Source organism: Papio anubis, chromosome 8 (assembly GCF_008728515.1).
Source record: "Papio anubis isolate 15944 chromosome 8, Panubis1.0, whole genome shotgun sequence".
NCBI classification, from domain to species: domain Eukaryota; kingdom Metazoa; phylum Chordata; class Mammalia; order Primates; family Cercopithecidae; genus Papio; species Papio anubis.
Window position 1 is genome coordinate 129,983,163 of NC_044983.1, and position 14,675 is coordinate 129,997,837.

At 45.6% G+C, this 14,675-nt stretch overlaps 2 protein-coding genes across 5 annotated transcripts in view; one reads left to right on the top strand and one right to left on the bottom strand.

Moving 5' to 3' along the window:
- Positions 1-12,174, bottom strand: part of ZFAT (zinc finger and AT-hook domain containing) — a 232,251-nt gene extending 220,077 nt beyond the window's left edge. For 2 of the 4 annotated variants that reach the window (XM_021942680.1, XM_021942681.2), the window contains exon 1: positions 11,980-12,170. In XM_021942680.1, coding sequence (XP_021798372.1) covers positions 11,980-11,998 — 19 coding nt within the window. In that variant the 5' untranslated portion in view covers positions 11,999-12,170. Of the gene's footprint in view, positions 1-10,576; positions 11,899-11,979 lie in introns of those variants that run through there. The other 2 variants (XM_017962334.3, XM_021942678.2) reach the window with 2 other exon arrangements.
- LOC116276312 lies at positions 12,136-14,408 on the top strand. Its single transcript, XM_031669319.1, has 3 exons — positions 12,136-12,207; positions 12,289-12,687; positions 13,838-14,408. The coding sequence occupies exons 1-3, from the start codon at positions 12,136-12,138 to the stop codon at positions 14,105-14,107; spliced, it is 741 nt and encodes a 246-aa protein (XP_031525179.1). The 3' UTR covers positions 14,108-14,408.
- Positions 14,409-14,675: the final 267 nt, after the last annotated feature.

Consider the following 14,675-nt stretch of genomic DNA (forward strand, 5'->3'; position numbering starts at 1 on the left):
CAAAGAAGTCACAAGAATGATCACATTGTGGGTCTAAAATGCAAAGCTAGGTCTCCGGGACTCCAAAGCCAGTGCTGTTTCCCAGAGCCCATATTTCTGGGGTAGGGGACCCCACAGACACCCAACTCAGCAAGAAGAAAGGCCAAGGAGAGGAGAGAAAGGCAGGCTAGATGGACAGGGAGTTGACCCTGCTGATGGAGGTAGAGACTCAGGACATGGGCAGGGCCTCACAAGCCAGAGGCTACTGGACAGCTCAGCCAGAGTGCTGGCAGCTCCAGCAGGAGAGCCGGCCAGCTGAGCACACTCCCCTCCCATCACCCCAGTGCTCGGCAGCTCAGACCTGACCCCTGTACAAAGAATGCACGAGGACCTGGAGGTTCACTGTCAGACTCTGGGCTGCAACTGCCATGCCTCCGCAGAGCTCTGGCCAGTCCAGGGGGAGGCAGAGGCTGCATACCTTGTCGGGCTCCCTCATGCTTTCCTGCCTTGCCCCCTGCTGTGCCTCCTTGGCCTGGTCAATCTGCTCAAACATCATCCTGTGGCTTTCCTGAGCCCCTCGCCCAGCCCAGGCAGAACTGACTGGCAGTGACCACGTCACTGATCCCCCTACTGTACCTTGTACAAGCTTCTAGCACTGTCCAAGGGACCCTTGTGCAAGTGAATAAGTTTAAATCGAGAGACAGGGTTATGTCGCCGTCGCCATCGCCACAGTCAAGACTCAGACCAGTCCCAGGCACCCACCAAGCTCCCAGTGCCTCTTCAGTCAGTGCCCTCACCCCCCATCCCCATGTAAATGTGTGTTTATGGTAAATACACATAAAATTTACCATCTTAACTATTTTTAGGTATACGGTTCAGTGGCATTAGATACATTCACACTGGTGTGCAACCATCTCGACCGTCCATCACCAGAACTTTTTCATCTTACAAAACCAAAACTCTATGTCCATTAAACACTAACTCCAGATGCCTCTTCCCCCAGCTCCTGGCAACCACCATCCTACATTCTGTCTCTTTGAATTTAACTACTCTAGGAACCTCATGTAAGGGTAATAATTTGGTAATTGTCTTTTTGTGACTATCTTATTTTGCTGTGCACAGTGGCCTCAAGGTTCATCATGTGGTAGCCTATGTCTGGCTTCCATCCTTTTTAAGGCTGAATAATGCTCTATTCTATGTATACACTACATTTTGCTTAGCCTTTCATCCCTTGGTTTGTTTCCACATTTTAGCTATTATGAATAACGCTGTTATGAACATGGGTATACAAATATCTCTTTGAGACTCTGCTTTCAATTTTCAGAAATATATTCCAAGAAGTGAAATTGCTGAATCACATGGTAATTCCATCCTTCATTTCTTGAGAAATTTCCATACTGTTTTCCACAGCAGCTGCATTGTTCTACGTTCTAACAAACAGTGAACAAAGGTTCTAATTTCTCCCATCCTCAAAGTATGTTGTCTTTTGTGTCTGGCTTCTTTAACACGCCCTTGAGATTGGTTCAGGTTGCTGCCCGCATCACTTTTTCATACTTTTTCATTGCCAAGTAGTATTCCTTTGTATGGATATATCACAATTTGTTTATCTTTGCACCAACTGTTGAGCATTTGGGCTGGTTCCAGTCTGGGGCTTGCTATGCTTTCAATGTTCCCTCCAAAAATGCATGTTGAAACTTAACCCCCAATGTGGCAGTGTTGAGAGGTGGGGCCTTTAAGAGGTGATTGGACCATGATGGCTCTGCTCTCATGAATGAATTAAAGAGTTAATAGAATAATGGGTTATCATGAGAATAGAACTGGTGGCTTTACAAGAAGAGGAAGAGAGTCCTGATCATAGTACATTAACAAACTCAGCCCCTTGCCATTGATACCCTGTGCCACCTTGGGACTCTTCAGAGAGTACCCACCCAGCAAGAAGGCCCTCACCAGATGCAGCCCCTTGACCTTGGCCTTCTCAGCCTCCAGAACTATAAGAAATAAATTCCTTTCCTTATACATTACCCAACTTCAAGTATTCTGTTATAAGCAACAGAAATCAGACTAAGACAGGGTTATTAGAAATAAAGCTGCTATGAACATGTGTATACCTGTCTTCAGACAGACATAGGTTTCATTTTTCTTGGAATAGGATTGCTGCCTTTTATGTTAAGTTGATATGGTCTGGCTGTATTTCCACCCAAATTTCATCTTAAATTGTAGCTCTCATAATTCCCACATGTTGTGGGAGGAATCCAGTGGGAGATAATTGAATCGTGGAGGCCGTTTCCCCCATAGTGTTCTCGTGGTAGTGAACAAGTCTCATGAGACCTGATGGTTCAGGTCTTGGAACCATCTCTCTTTCACTTGGTTCTCATTCTCTCTTGCCTGCCCCCAAGTAAAACGTGCCTTTCGCCTTCTGCCTTGATTAGAAGGCCTCCACAGCCATGTGGAACTGTGAGTCCACTAAACCTCTTTCTCTTGATAAATTACTCAGTCTCGGGTATGTCTTTATCAGCAGCATGAAAGCAGACTAATACATAAGTGTACCCTCAACATTGTAAGAAGGCAGCAAACTATCTTCCAAAGTAGCTGTACCATTTTGCATTCCTACCAATGATGTATCAAAGTTCCAGCTGCTTCACATCCTTATCAGCACTTGGGATTCTTTTCAATTTTCACCATTCCAGTGGGTAGGTAGTAGTGTCTCATTGTGATTTTAATTTGCATTTCCCTAGGAACTAATGATGTTGATCATCTTTTCATATGTTTATTGATCATTTTTATACATTATTCTGTTAAAGAATCTTTCAAACCTTTTGCTCATTTTAATTAGTTTTGTCTGCCTTGCAGACTGTGAGTTCCTTCAGAACAGGTCTCAAGGCCCCCTCGATGCCTAACTCCTGGGAGAACCATTCCCATAGAGGGTATGTGAGTAGTGCCGTGGAGCCACCTACCAGCTGGTGCCTCAGCCACTGCACGCAGCCCAGATAGGGCCTCACACACAGCAGGCACTTCAGAGATATTTATGACCACATCAGCAAGCACAGATGGCCAGTAGCACAGGGAGAGATTGAGTGGAGCTGGACAGCCACAGGGACCAGCCTGAGCTTCTGTATCCTCACTTGCAAAGCAGAGATAATAGGCCCACCTTGCAGAGCTTTTGTGAAGAATAAACTAAAGAATGGGTGTGAAGCACCCAACTGAGCAGGTCTACAGAAATGATAGTTATTATGATCAGGCTCTATCTTATTCCCCTGCAACTGCATGATGAGGGATTGGATCCAAATGTTCAGGGAAAGAAGGTGAAGACTGACAGAGGGAGAATGGAAGGGGAAGAGAGGAGAGGGAAAGAAGGAAAAGACGGATGGTGGAAAAGAGTGAAGTCCCCTGCCATATGCCAGGTATGTTCCCAATCCTCCTGTATGAAAACTCTACGAGCACGCTACCTAGTAGGTCTGTGGGGACCATTTTCATATAATATATAATATAGGAGGCAATGGTGGCTCAAGATACTTGCCAAGGCCCCAGGGATGTTAGACAGCAGGACCAGGACTTCCACCCAGTTCTGCTTCCCCTCAGGGCCCCTTTTCCCTGAATTACCTAAGCCTGGTTCCCTGTGGGGCTCTCTCCCCGAGGAAGGGTCTTCACAAGGTGCTTCCTGGAACCGGGCTAGCCCTGAACAAGTCCCTTGCACCAACTCAGAAACAAAACCAGGCAGAATTCAAAAGATGCTTCTCTACCACCACAGGAGGAAACTGAAGATTACAGACCCAGGGCTGCACATAGGAAGCCTGCAGAGTTTTCATGTCCCTGAGCCTGTTATATTCACCATTCCCCTTTCCCTAGAAACAAACACAGATGGAATGCCTGCAGGTCCCTAAGGTAAAAGCCAATCCCTCACCAGTCCCAGGGGCTTTCTCTCTGAACTACTTCTCTAAATCTGTCCCTCCTCATCCCTACAGCTGGGATTGCACTAGGACAGCACCTAATGAAACTCTCCTGCCTGTATTTTTGTCCCTCCAAAAAGTGTTCTCTTGCTTATTATTTATACTTCAAAAATTACTATAAAGCTGTAGTAATCAAAGTAGTGTGGTACTGATAAAGAATAAACAAATAGAGCAGTGGAACAGACCAGAACGTTCAGGAGTGAACTGACACATAATTTTCAAGAAAAGAGTCAAACTAATTCAACGGAGGAAGAAAAGGTTCTTCTAACAAACGAGGCTAGAAAAACTGGGTATCCACATGCAGGAAAAAAAAACATTCTCCATCCCTACTTCATACCATACACAAACTTATTAGAGATAGATAGTAGACCTAATAAAAGCAAGAAATATAAACCTTAAAAAAAAAATTTAGGAGACTTTCTTTGTGACCTTAAAGTAGGAAAACATTTCTTAAGAGAAGATACAAAAAGCACCTCCTATAAATGTAAAAATAATGGCAAATAAAACTCCAATAAAATTACAAACTTCCGTTCATCAAAAGATAAGACACAAATAAGTGAGCAGAAATTGGGAGAAAATGTTCACAACATACACACGCACACACACACACATATATATACAACAAAAGACAAACATCTAGAATATATAAAGAACTCTTACATTCCAGCAACAAAAAGACAATAAATCCTATTTATGTATTTGCTTGCCTATTTGTTTATTTTTAGAGAAACTGTTTCACTGAGGCCCAGGCTAGAGTGCAGTGGCATGTTCACAGCTCACTGAAGCCTTGAACTCCTGGGCTCAAGCGATCCTCCCACCTCAGCCTCCTAATAAGCTGGGACCAAAGGCATCCACCACCGTGCCCAGCTTTTTTTGTGTGTAGAGGTGAGGTCTCACTATGTTGCCAAGGATGATCTTGAACTCCTGGCCTCAAGCAATCCTCCCACCTCAGACTTCCAAAATGCTGAGATTGAAGGCATAAGCCACCACACCCAGTCCCCAATTTATTAAACTAGGCCAAAGACTTGAATAGACATTTCTCTAAAGATGACACAAATGGCCAATAAGCACAAGAAAAAATGTTCAACATCATTGGTCATCAGGCAAATGCAAATTAAGGGAGATACCACTGCACGTCCTCTAGAGAAGACAAAATAAAAGACTGACAATACCAAATGCTGGTAAGGACAGAGAGCAAGCAGAATTCTCTGACAGAATTCTCTGATGGGAATGTAAACTGATACAAACAACTCTGGAAAGCTATTTGGAAGTTTCTTAAAAAGTTAAAACATCACTATAACCCAGAAATTCCACTCCTATGTACTTATTAACCCAGAAGAAATGAAAATAAATATCCACAAAAAGGCTTGTACAGGAACATTCACTGCAGCTTTATTCCCCATAACGAAAAACTGGAAATAGACTGTGGCTATATTCACGCAACAGAAAGAAACAAACTACTGAATCTCAGAAGTTCTATGCTGAATAAAGGAAACCAGACACAAAAGAATTATATAATGTTCTACAGAAGAAGAAATTCATCTATGGTGACATCAAGACTAGTGATTGTGGCCAGGCACGGTGGCTCACGCCTGTAATCCCCAGCACTTTGGGAGACCGAGGTGGGCAAATCACTTGAGGTCAGGAGTTCGAGACCAGCCTAGCCAACATGGTAAAACCCCTTCTCTACTAAAAATACAGAAATTACCCAGGTGTAGCGGTATTCCCCTGTAATCCCAGCTACTCAGGAGGCTGAGACAGGAGAATTGCTGGAACCCAGGAGGCGGAGGTTGCAGTGAGCCGAGATCACGCCATTGCCCTCCACCCTGGGCAACAAGAGCAAGACTCCATCTCAGAAACAAACAAACAAACAAAAAGACTAGTGGTTGCTTGGGGTGAGGAGCAGGGATAGGACAGTAAGGTGCAAGAGAAAACTTTCTGGGCTGATGAAAAAGTTCTGAATATTGTTAGGAGTGTGGGTTATGTGAGTGGTCAAACTCTACACTTTAAGTCTATGTACTTCAGTATATATAGTACACACATACCAAAAAAAAAAAAAAAAAAAAAAACCTGTCTCTTGGCAGCTGCCAGAGATCTTTCTTTCTGAAAGGCCAGTCCGCAAGCCTTGTTATCTTTCTGTCCCTCAAAGTTTCCAAAATAAAGTCCTAACAGCTTCCCACTACTCAAAGGCCCTTCATCACAGACCTCCAGCACCCCATGCCCCTCCCCAAGCTCAGTACTCACCTGGTCACAAAGGGTGGGCCACACCTGTGTCACTGCACCAGCTATCCCTTCTTTCTACAGGGCACCTCTGCTCACCCCACAAGACCCAGCTCAACACATCTCCTCCTTCAGGAAGCCTTCCCACAATCCCTCGGGCTGGGGTAGATGCATCCGCTCTGAAGCCCTCAATACTCAAGGCTTACTTCCATCACAGCACCTAGCCCCATTCCTAAAGGAATCCGTTTTCCACTGCCAGGACTGCATGAAATCCTCAAGAGGGAAGAACATGTCATATTGGACTTTGCATCCCTAGCAAACAGCACAAAGTTTGGCATAAACATCTAGGTAAACTGAAGACCAGCTTGATAGTAAATAATAATAATAATAATAATAAGCAATAATAATAACCCTAAGGGGCAGAGAAATGGTAGCAACTCCTGAAGAAGAGGCCCACCAGCAGGGACACAAGGAGAATATCTAACACTAAGAAGGAAGCCAGTTAGGGCCCTATAAGGAGCCTTGGGGCTGAATTAAAATGCTCTCCAGAGATACCAGGACACCCTAAAGCTCTCCTGGTCCTTGGCTCCAGGTCCCATGGCTGAGCTGGTCCTCTTTTCCCCCACTGCCCACTATGGGATGCTGCCCCTTTCCTATTTGGACAACCTGCAGTTTCCACTGGCATCCTCTTGAGGCCAGGTCCCTACCCCACCCATTCTGCCTTGATCTGACTGTGTTGAACACAAAGGCACCCGATTCCAGAGTTCCACCTTTTGCAGCTCCATGTATTACATGATTTAAAAGAACTCAAAAGATTTTAAACCCGTATACTGAAAGGGATGACTGAACCATGTTCACTGTAGTGCCATTCACGATAGCCAAGTATGGAATCGGCCTCAGTGGCCAACAACACGTGAATGATTTTTTTAATGTGGGACATATACACCATGGAATATTATTCAGCTGTAAAAAAGAAGTGTTGTCGTTTGTGACAACATGGATGAAATTGGAGAACACTGTGCCACGTAAAATAAGCCAGCACAGAGGGACAGACACTGCATGTTTTCTCTTACATGTGAACTCTAAAACAGTGGAGCTCAAAGAAGCAGAGAGTAGAATGGTGGGTACTAGAGCCTGAGGGTGCAGGAAAAAATGAAGATCAAAGGGTACAAAGCCTCAATTAGACAAGAGGAATAGTTTTTTTCTTTGAGACATATTGCACAGCATAGTGAATACAGTAATAATGTACATTCAAATTCGCTAAGAGTACATTTTAAATGTTTACTTACCACAAAATGATAACTATTTGAGGTGACGGATATGTTAATTCACTTGATTTAATTATTCCACATTATACTCATAAATCATAACATCACATTATACCCCATAAACAAATATAATTTGTCAAGTTACAGTTTTTTTTAGTTTAAAAAAAGAAAATCATGTCACCCAATGTTAAGTCCCTGTTTTTCTATTGATATGCCAAACATTATCTTTATAAGCAAACTCAATTATCTATATATTTTGTGTTCCTTGAAAAAAAAGGAGGCAACGTTAAATCTGTAAGATGTTTAAAATGTCTATTTTGCTTTGCTCTGCTTTTTTTTTCTCTCTCTTTTAAAAAAATTACTCAGCCAGGCACGGTGGCTCACATCTGTAATCCCGGCACTTTGGGAGGCTGAGACAGGCGGATCACCTGAGGTCAGGAGTTGGAAACCAGCCTGACCAACATGGTGAAACCCCATATCTACTAAAAATACAAAATTAGCCGGGCATGGTGGCGCATGCCTGTAATCCCAGCTACTTGAGAGGCTGAGGCAGGAGAATCGCTTGAGCCCGGAAGGCAGAGGTTGCAGTGAGCCAAGATCACACCATTGCGCACCAACCTGGGCAAAGAGCGAAACTCCGTGTCAATAAATTAATTTTATTTACGTTAAAAAATGACTTACTAAAAAAAAATTACTCAGTCTGGCACAGTGACTCAAGCCTATAATCCTAGCACTTTGGGAGGCCGAGGTGGGTGGATCTCTTGGGCTGAGTTCAATACCAGCCTGGTCAACCTGATGACACCCCATATCTACAAAAAAAATACAAAAATTAGCCAGGTGTGGTGGTGCACTCCTGTAGTCCCAGCTATTCGGGAGGCTGATGTGGGAGGATGACCTGAGTGTGGGAGGCTCTGCCTTTCCATTCACAAATGCTTTCAAGAAGCGAGTGGATGACAGTGTACTGAGCTGTACACTGGGAAGTCTGGTTCTGGGAAGGGAAGAGACAAATCCCATTTCCTGAATGCCATCAGCAGCCACCTGTGGCAGGATTGTGTCTCCTTTGCCAATGAAGGGACTGGGGTCCCAAGGGCTCTGTGACTTCCCTTAGGTCAGGAATCTGGTGAGAAGCAGATCTCTGGGCCCAGAGCACAGGCTCTTTCCACCCCCTTAAATGTTCCAGCCCTTAAAGTTCATGCCTGTCCTTGAGAAATTGCAAAAACAGTGAAAGTTTAACCGGGTAAACAGCTAAGAAGAGAGGGAAAACTTAACTCTAGACTAAATCTCTTCTACATAATTAAATCAACCCATCTTGGTGCAGAACTTTTCAGAGGCTGTATGCTTGAAACTATCTATAAAAGGAAATGCAATTAAGGAGACTTTTTAATATATCTGATTCCTGACTGCCCTTGCTCTAGGCAAGAGCTTAATTCTACTTAACGATAGCTATCTTTGAAAAGTTATGTAAATTGTAAGGTATGGGGAGACAAGAAACAGGAACCCTTTCACCGGAGGCAAAGGAGAAGCCCACTGAGAAGGGAGCACTGTGGAAACAGGGCTCCAATTCACACAATGACCATCTCAGCTCATTTGCCACCTACAGCTGTGCTCTGTAGACCACATGCAACTCCACCTCGTTATCATTCATGGTACTCCCTTTCCTAAATTAACCAAAACAGGAAACTCTTTTCAGAAATTAGCTGACCATGAGTTGACAGTAACACATTTTAATATATGATCTTTTCTCATTTGGTACAGCTGGAAATTGAAGGCAACATCAACATATGTCCAGGGTTCTTCTTTAAAACTCTTGGGTAAATTCCAGAAGTGGAGAAGTAAACAACTCATTCTCTCTACACAAGCAGCAACGTGGGAGGAGGAAGGTACCAATCGAGAAGATATTTCACGTTTATCAAAATGGAGTCATTCATGTGAAACTCTTAAACAAAATGGAGCCAGAGGATATGAAGGAAGGGCCCTCATGCAAGTATGCCTATGACAGGAACTATGCCAGGAATTCCTTAGAGCCTGTTGCTTGCACAGGACACTTGCCTGGTGCACCTGTCTCCAATGGACTAATGCCAACTCCTGCAATAAGCCTCCAAAACCAATGGTCTTTGTTTCAAAACCGCTTAGGTGGACTTCCCTTTAGTCTTTAAAAGTTCCCATTTGCCCCAACTTCTTTGGATGTGCCTATGATCCAGCATAGCGCACATATCTAAATTGCAATCCCCTGTTATTCCCAAATAAACTACTGTTTCAGGATCCCATATCCAAAATGCTTGGGACCCGAAGTTATAGAACTCCAGATGTTTTTGATTTTGGAATATTTGCATATACATAGTGAGATAACCTGAGGATGGGACCCAAGTCTAAATATGAAATTTATTTATGTTTGATGAACACCTTATACACACAGTCTGAAGGTAATTTTACAATATTTTTAATTTTGATCATGAAACAAAGTTAGTGTACAATGAACCATCAGAAAGCAAACGTGTCACTATCTCAGCCACGCATATGGGCAATCTGTGGTTGTCTGGCATCGCCACCATTCCTGACTCTGAATTTCTATGCTACCAATAAGACGATCACTTTCTTATATTTATTTACACATAAGTCCTTACCAGTAAAAAATATGACACACCATTAATACAGTGAAAAACAAGGTGTTCAAGGTACCTAAGCAGCACAGCAGCATCACCAGAACACGTGTGTCAGCTGCTAAACAACAGAATGATAAACAATGGCTGGCTTTAAGTCTGCTGTTCAGCCTACATTTGTTTCTGAATGTTAACAGCATCGTCTTTACAGTTGTGTAACTGTTGTTTTGTCTTGTTTTGTTGAGGAAAAGAGAGATGGAGTTTCACTACACTGCCCAGGCTGGTCCTGAACTCCTGGACTCAATCGACCCTCCCACCTCAGACTCCCAGAGTGCTGGGATTACAGGCGTGAGCTACTGCGCCCGGTTATGCAACTGCATTTCTACTGAGAACCTTCACGAGGTCAGATAGAAAATTTTCCACTGTGGCCTCATGTCAGTGCTCAAAAGTTTCAGACTTTGGAGCATTTCCGATTTCGGATTTTTGGATTAGGGATGCTCAACCTGTATTTGGAGAGTAGGTCTCTCCAGTGCTCATTTTAGGCTACCATAAGATAGCATACCTGAATTAGCTGGGCACCACAGCTCATCAGCGCACCTGTGGTCAGAGGTACTTGGGAGGCTGAGGTGGGAGGTTCACTTGAGTTCGGAAAGCAGAGGTTGCGGTGACCGGAGATTGTGCCATCGCACCCCAGCCTGAGTGATAGTGCGAGACTCCGCCTCAAAAGATTAAAAAAATTAAATTTAAAAAAGCACGCCTGATATAGTTCGGGTCTCCTGACCCAATACTCGGCTCTGGGCCCACTCTGTCACTCCAGGACACATTCTCCCACGTCTAGCACCGCAGCAGGTGGAGGCAGGACTATGACTGGCACCGCTCTTTACCCCTGCCTGGCGTGCAGAGGGACTTCTTGCAAAGCTGTTATTTGAAACTGAAGTCAGGAAAGGGGGTTAACCCGCCCCTGGGAGTTAGAGGTAGTGACACGCTACTTCCTTCAGCATGGGGACACACACTACAGATGTTTCAGTAGATGAACTGGTAGGCTCAGAACACACAACTGGAGAGAGGCAGTTGTGCAGGGTAAGTCCCAGTGACACGATGTTTGCATCTCCAAAAGGTCACTTGGGCTCAGCAAAAAAAAAAAAAAAAAGCCAGACCGATGGGCAGGCATGATCAGCCAGCGCGTTCGTTCTTTCATTCACTAAGTACATACTGAACACTTACATGAGCCAAACCCTATTCTAAGAAGACAGAGGTACAAGTCAGGCGAGCACGCAGGAGTTTGGATTTTAGCCCAAGTTGGAGGAAGTTAATTTTTAAAGCCCCAGTTCTATCGTTTTTTAAATGTGTGATGTTGACCTCTCTGAACTTCTGTTCCTCATAATAAATGACCTACAAATTAGAGTTCTCAAGAGAGCTGAGCAGCAAAACGTGTTAAGTCAGTGCCCAAATGTGGAAGCTTGTAGTAATTACAGGTGAAGAACCCCAAGCTCAAGGTTAAAAGACTTGCACCGGGTGTCAAGTGGAAGATCTGTCAATCTATCAGGTCCAGCCGCCGGCCGGGAAGCCTGCAGGAGGTACTTATTTCGCCGAGGAGGAATCTGAGGCCAGGCAAGAAGGAAGACCCGCCAAGGTCCACTCAGTCAAAGAGCTGGCACCGCCGGGATTCGAACCTCGCGCCCACTGCGTTCCGTCACTGGCGCGCGCCCAGACACCACCCATTGCCGTGGAAACGGCCGGGCGCGTGCTCTTCCACTCGCTCCCTCCTTGCTTTTCATTTTTTTTGCGGCGGGATACCCCAGCGACTGAACGTGAGCCGCAGAACGCAACTACGTTCGCTCTCCTCCCCAGACCCGGATCCCTCCGCGGCCGGCGCGCTGCTTCCCGACTCGACGCTCGAAACGGCTTCCCGCGCGCCGCGCCCCACCCCCACCCAGTCTCACCCCAACCCCCAGCCCGGCTCACCTGCCGCCCGCGTCTCCATGGCAACGCCCCCACGGCGGAGGAAAAAAAAGCCTCGGGCTCTTCCGGGCCCTCTCCCGTGCCGACCGAGGAGGCGGGGCGCCCTGCTGACGCTTCGCTTTTTATTTTTATTTTTTTAAGAAAAGAGCCGGCGAGGTTATGGCGAATCTGCGGCATCCAACATGGCGGATGGAGTCTTCGCCCTCCTCCCCACGGGGCGCAGACGCCTGCGTAGCGGACGTCCGCCTCGGGTGACCCTCCCCCGGCGCCGAGCGCGGCCCGGCAGGGCCGAGCTAACGCGCATGCTCGCAGCCGGAGGCCGTGCTTTTTATCCTGCTCCGCGGAGCCGCTGCGCCTCGTTTTGAGCCACGCCCAGGGAGGGGCCCTCGGGAGGGCCGGAGCAAGGATCTCCGGATTGGGAGTCTGGCGGTCTTGCCCGGCCTTTGCCAGGGCGACCTTAGACCCGCGGCATGTGGAGCTGCTGGGCTGGGCGTGCAAGGAGAGTTCTGGGCACGCTTCGTGTCGCAGCGCTACCTCTCACTACCTAATTTGGGGCAGCGAATTAACTTTTCTTGCTCTCAGTTTACTGATGTGTCCATCGGAGTGCTCCCAACCTGCATCCCACTGGAAGCTGCGGCGTTTCCTGAAGCGTGGGGTGCTTTCCTTTGGGCCACCCGGCTGGGTTTTAGGGACTACAGACCACTGAGCAGCGTAAGATCACACGTGATATGGCGACTTCCTCACGTCTCTTTTTGTCCCGCAACAAGTCTGTGCTGGGTGTGCGCGCCTCCAACACTGGCTCATTCATTTCTCTGCTTGTGGCGCAGCCTTCGGCAGGCAGCTGAGTCTGGTGGAAATTTAATGACTTTGTTTTTGGTTTTGATGTTAAGGTGTTTAGCTCCAACACTGTAGTCCTCGACTCAAATGACATCTTCCAGCCCCTAACCCTCACCCCCAGAAACCCATGTAAAGTAACCCTCCTAAGACACTTCATATTTTCTACGTAACGTCCATTCCTATCTGTCATTGATCTCCCTCCCTTACCTCTGTCCGTCTTGGTCACCCCTTTAGCCTCAGAAGCAAACTCAGCCTGACAGTTATTTCATGAGTAATGAGTTGATGTGGCCCATGTTCTAAGGTCATTTTCTGTTTTATGACAAATGATAACGTTTTTCACACAGTCATATAAAGTTTTTAAATTGTTTGTTTACATTTTCAAAAATCAGTCAACTTAAAATGGTGTACATGCTGCAGAGACATGCCCCCCCCCCCCAAAAAAAAATGTAAAAGCAGACCTCAAGAGACTGAAGTTTGGGAAACTGATTTGTTTTCATGATTCCCCTGAAATGCTAGTCTTTGCCTGTTCTTCTTTTCCTGGAATAACCCTCTGTGGTTGCTGCTCAACATGAAATTCTCAGGCCATGAGCCCTGAAGCTCACAATTCACGTTCCCACAGCTGTGGTCGCACTGGCCTAGCTCCGTCCCCCATTTTTCTGTTTGCACAACCTCCCTCCTCACTAGACTGAGCTTCCTGAGCAGCCCTTACAGGTCCTTTTCGTTTTGTTTTCCCAGCGCCTGTTGCATAGTCATATTACTGAATGAACACTTCGTTCTGGGGTCACTTATTTTTTAGCAGGAAAATTCCCTTGGGCATTGAGCTTTAGGATGACTCATCTGATTTCTCAGGAGCCTTCCTGCCTGCGCCTTAACCCTGTTCTTGGGAAATACGGAACCATGAAAAGACCCTAAAGTTATCTAGTCCGTTAAATATATGCTCACAGGTATAGCCTCGCCGCCTCTTCATTTCATCCTCACAATCTGGAAGGTTAAGTTGGGCAATATGATTATTGTTCTTTTCCAGATGAGAAAAAAGGAATGTTCAGGGTGGTCAAATGGCTTTCTGAGATTACACAGCAAAACAGTGAAGAGCCAGGTGTGGACCTCCCCTCTCCATGCCCAGTGTTCCTCCCCCACCTCATGCGTCATGTACCCAAACTGCCTCCAAGAGAGCCTCCAAGAGAGCCAGTTTCAAGACAGCCACAGAGTCGCTGCACAGCCATCACGTCCTGCACCACAAGATACGTGGCTAGGTGGGGCCCATCAGAATCTTTATTTGGAAATGAACTGCTGAAAAAGCTGCATTGATGAGCTTTTTCTTTTAGAACTATAAATATTTACAATAATCATTATTGTACTGTGAATCGATTTCTGTCAGGAAATTAGAGTTGTCCTGGGTTGCTGACAGTATTGGTTTTGTGCCGGTTTGCCTTTCTCGCAGCAGCATTTAAATGTTGTTTATTGATTAGCAGATGGATTGCTCCTAGATGTTGTGACCAAACGAACTTTGGAAATGAAACAATTTAAAATTTGTCTCAAAACCCAATTACCTCAGAATGCTGAAGACAAATTAAAAGAAGAAATTGTGGACTGTGGATGATGGTTCTGGGTTAATTATTTGGAAAGCTATGATTTTCTCCACTATTCCCATGGCATTTTCTTCCTCCTACCCATTCATCATTCAGAGAAGAGTTACTGAGCACCTATTATTACTGGAAACTGTCCTGGCCATAGGCAGATGGGAATGACTAAGAGATGGCCCCTTTCTGTGGGGGAATCCAGGTTCGTAAATGGAGAGAGGAGTCCACAGCTGGCTCTTCCATGGCCTTACTATGTGATTTGCACATTTTCAATCAGCAAAC

Excerpts from the sequence above, each read along its gene's own strand:
- LOC116276312 (XM_031669319.1), top strand. The coding sequence starts at position 12,136 with ATGGCGAATCTGCGGCATCCAACATGGCGGATGGAGTCTTCGCCCTCC. Across the intron at positions 12,208-12,288 it reads CACGGGGCGCAGACGCCTGC|CCGGAGGCCGTGCTTTTTAT; the intron begins GTAGCGGACGTC and ends GCATGCTCGCAG. Across the intron at positions 12,688-13,837 it reads ACTACAGACCACTGAGCAGC|ATGAGAAAAAAGGAATGTTC; the intron begins GTAAGATCACAC and ends GTTCTTTTCCAG.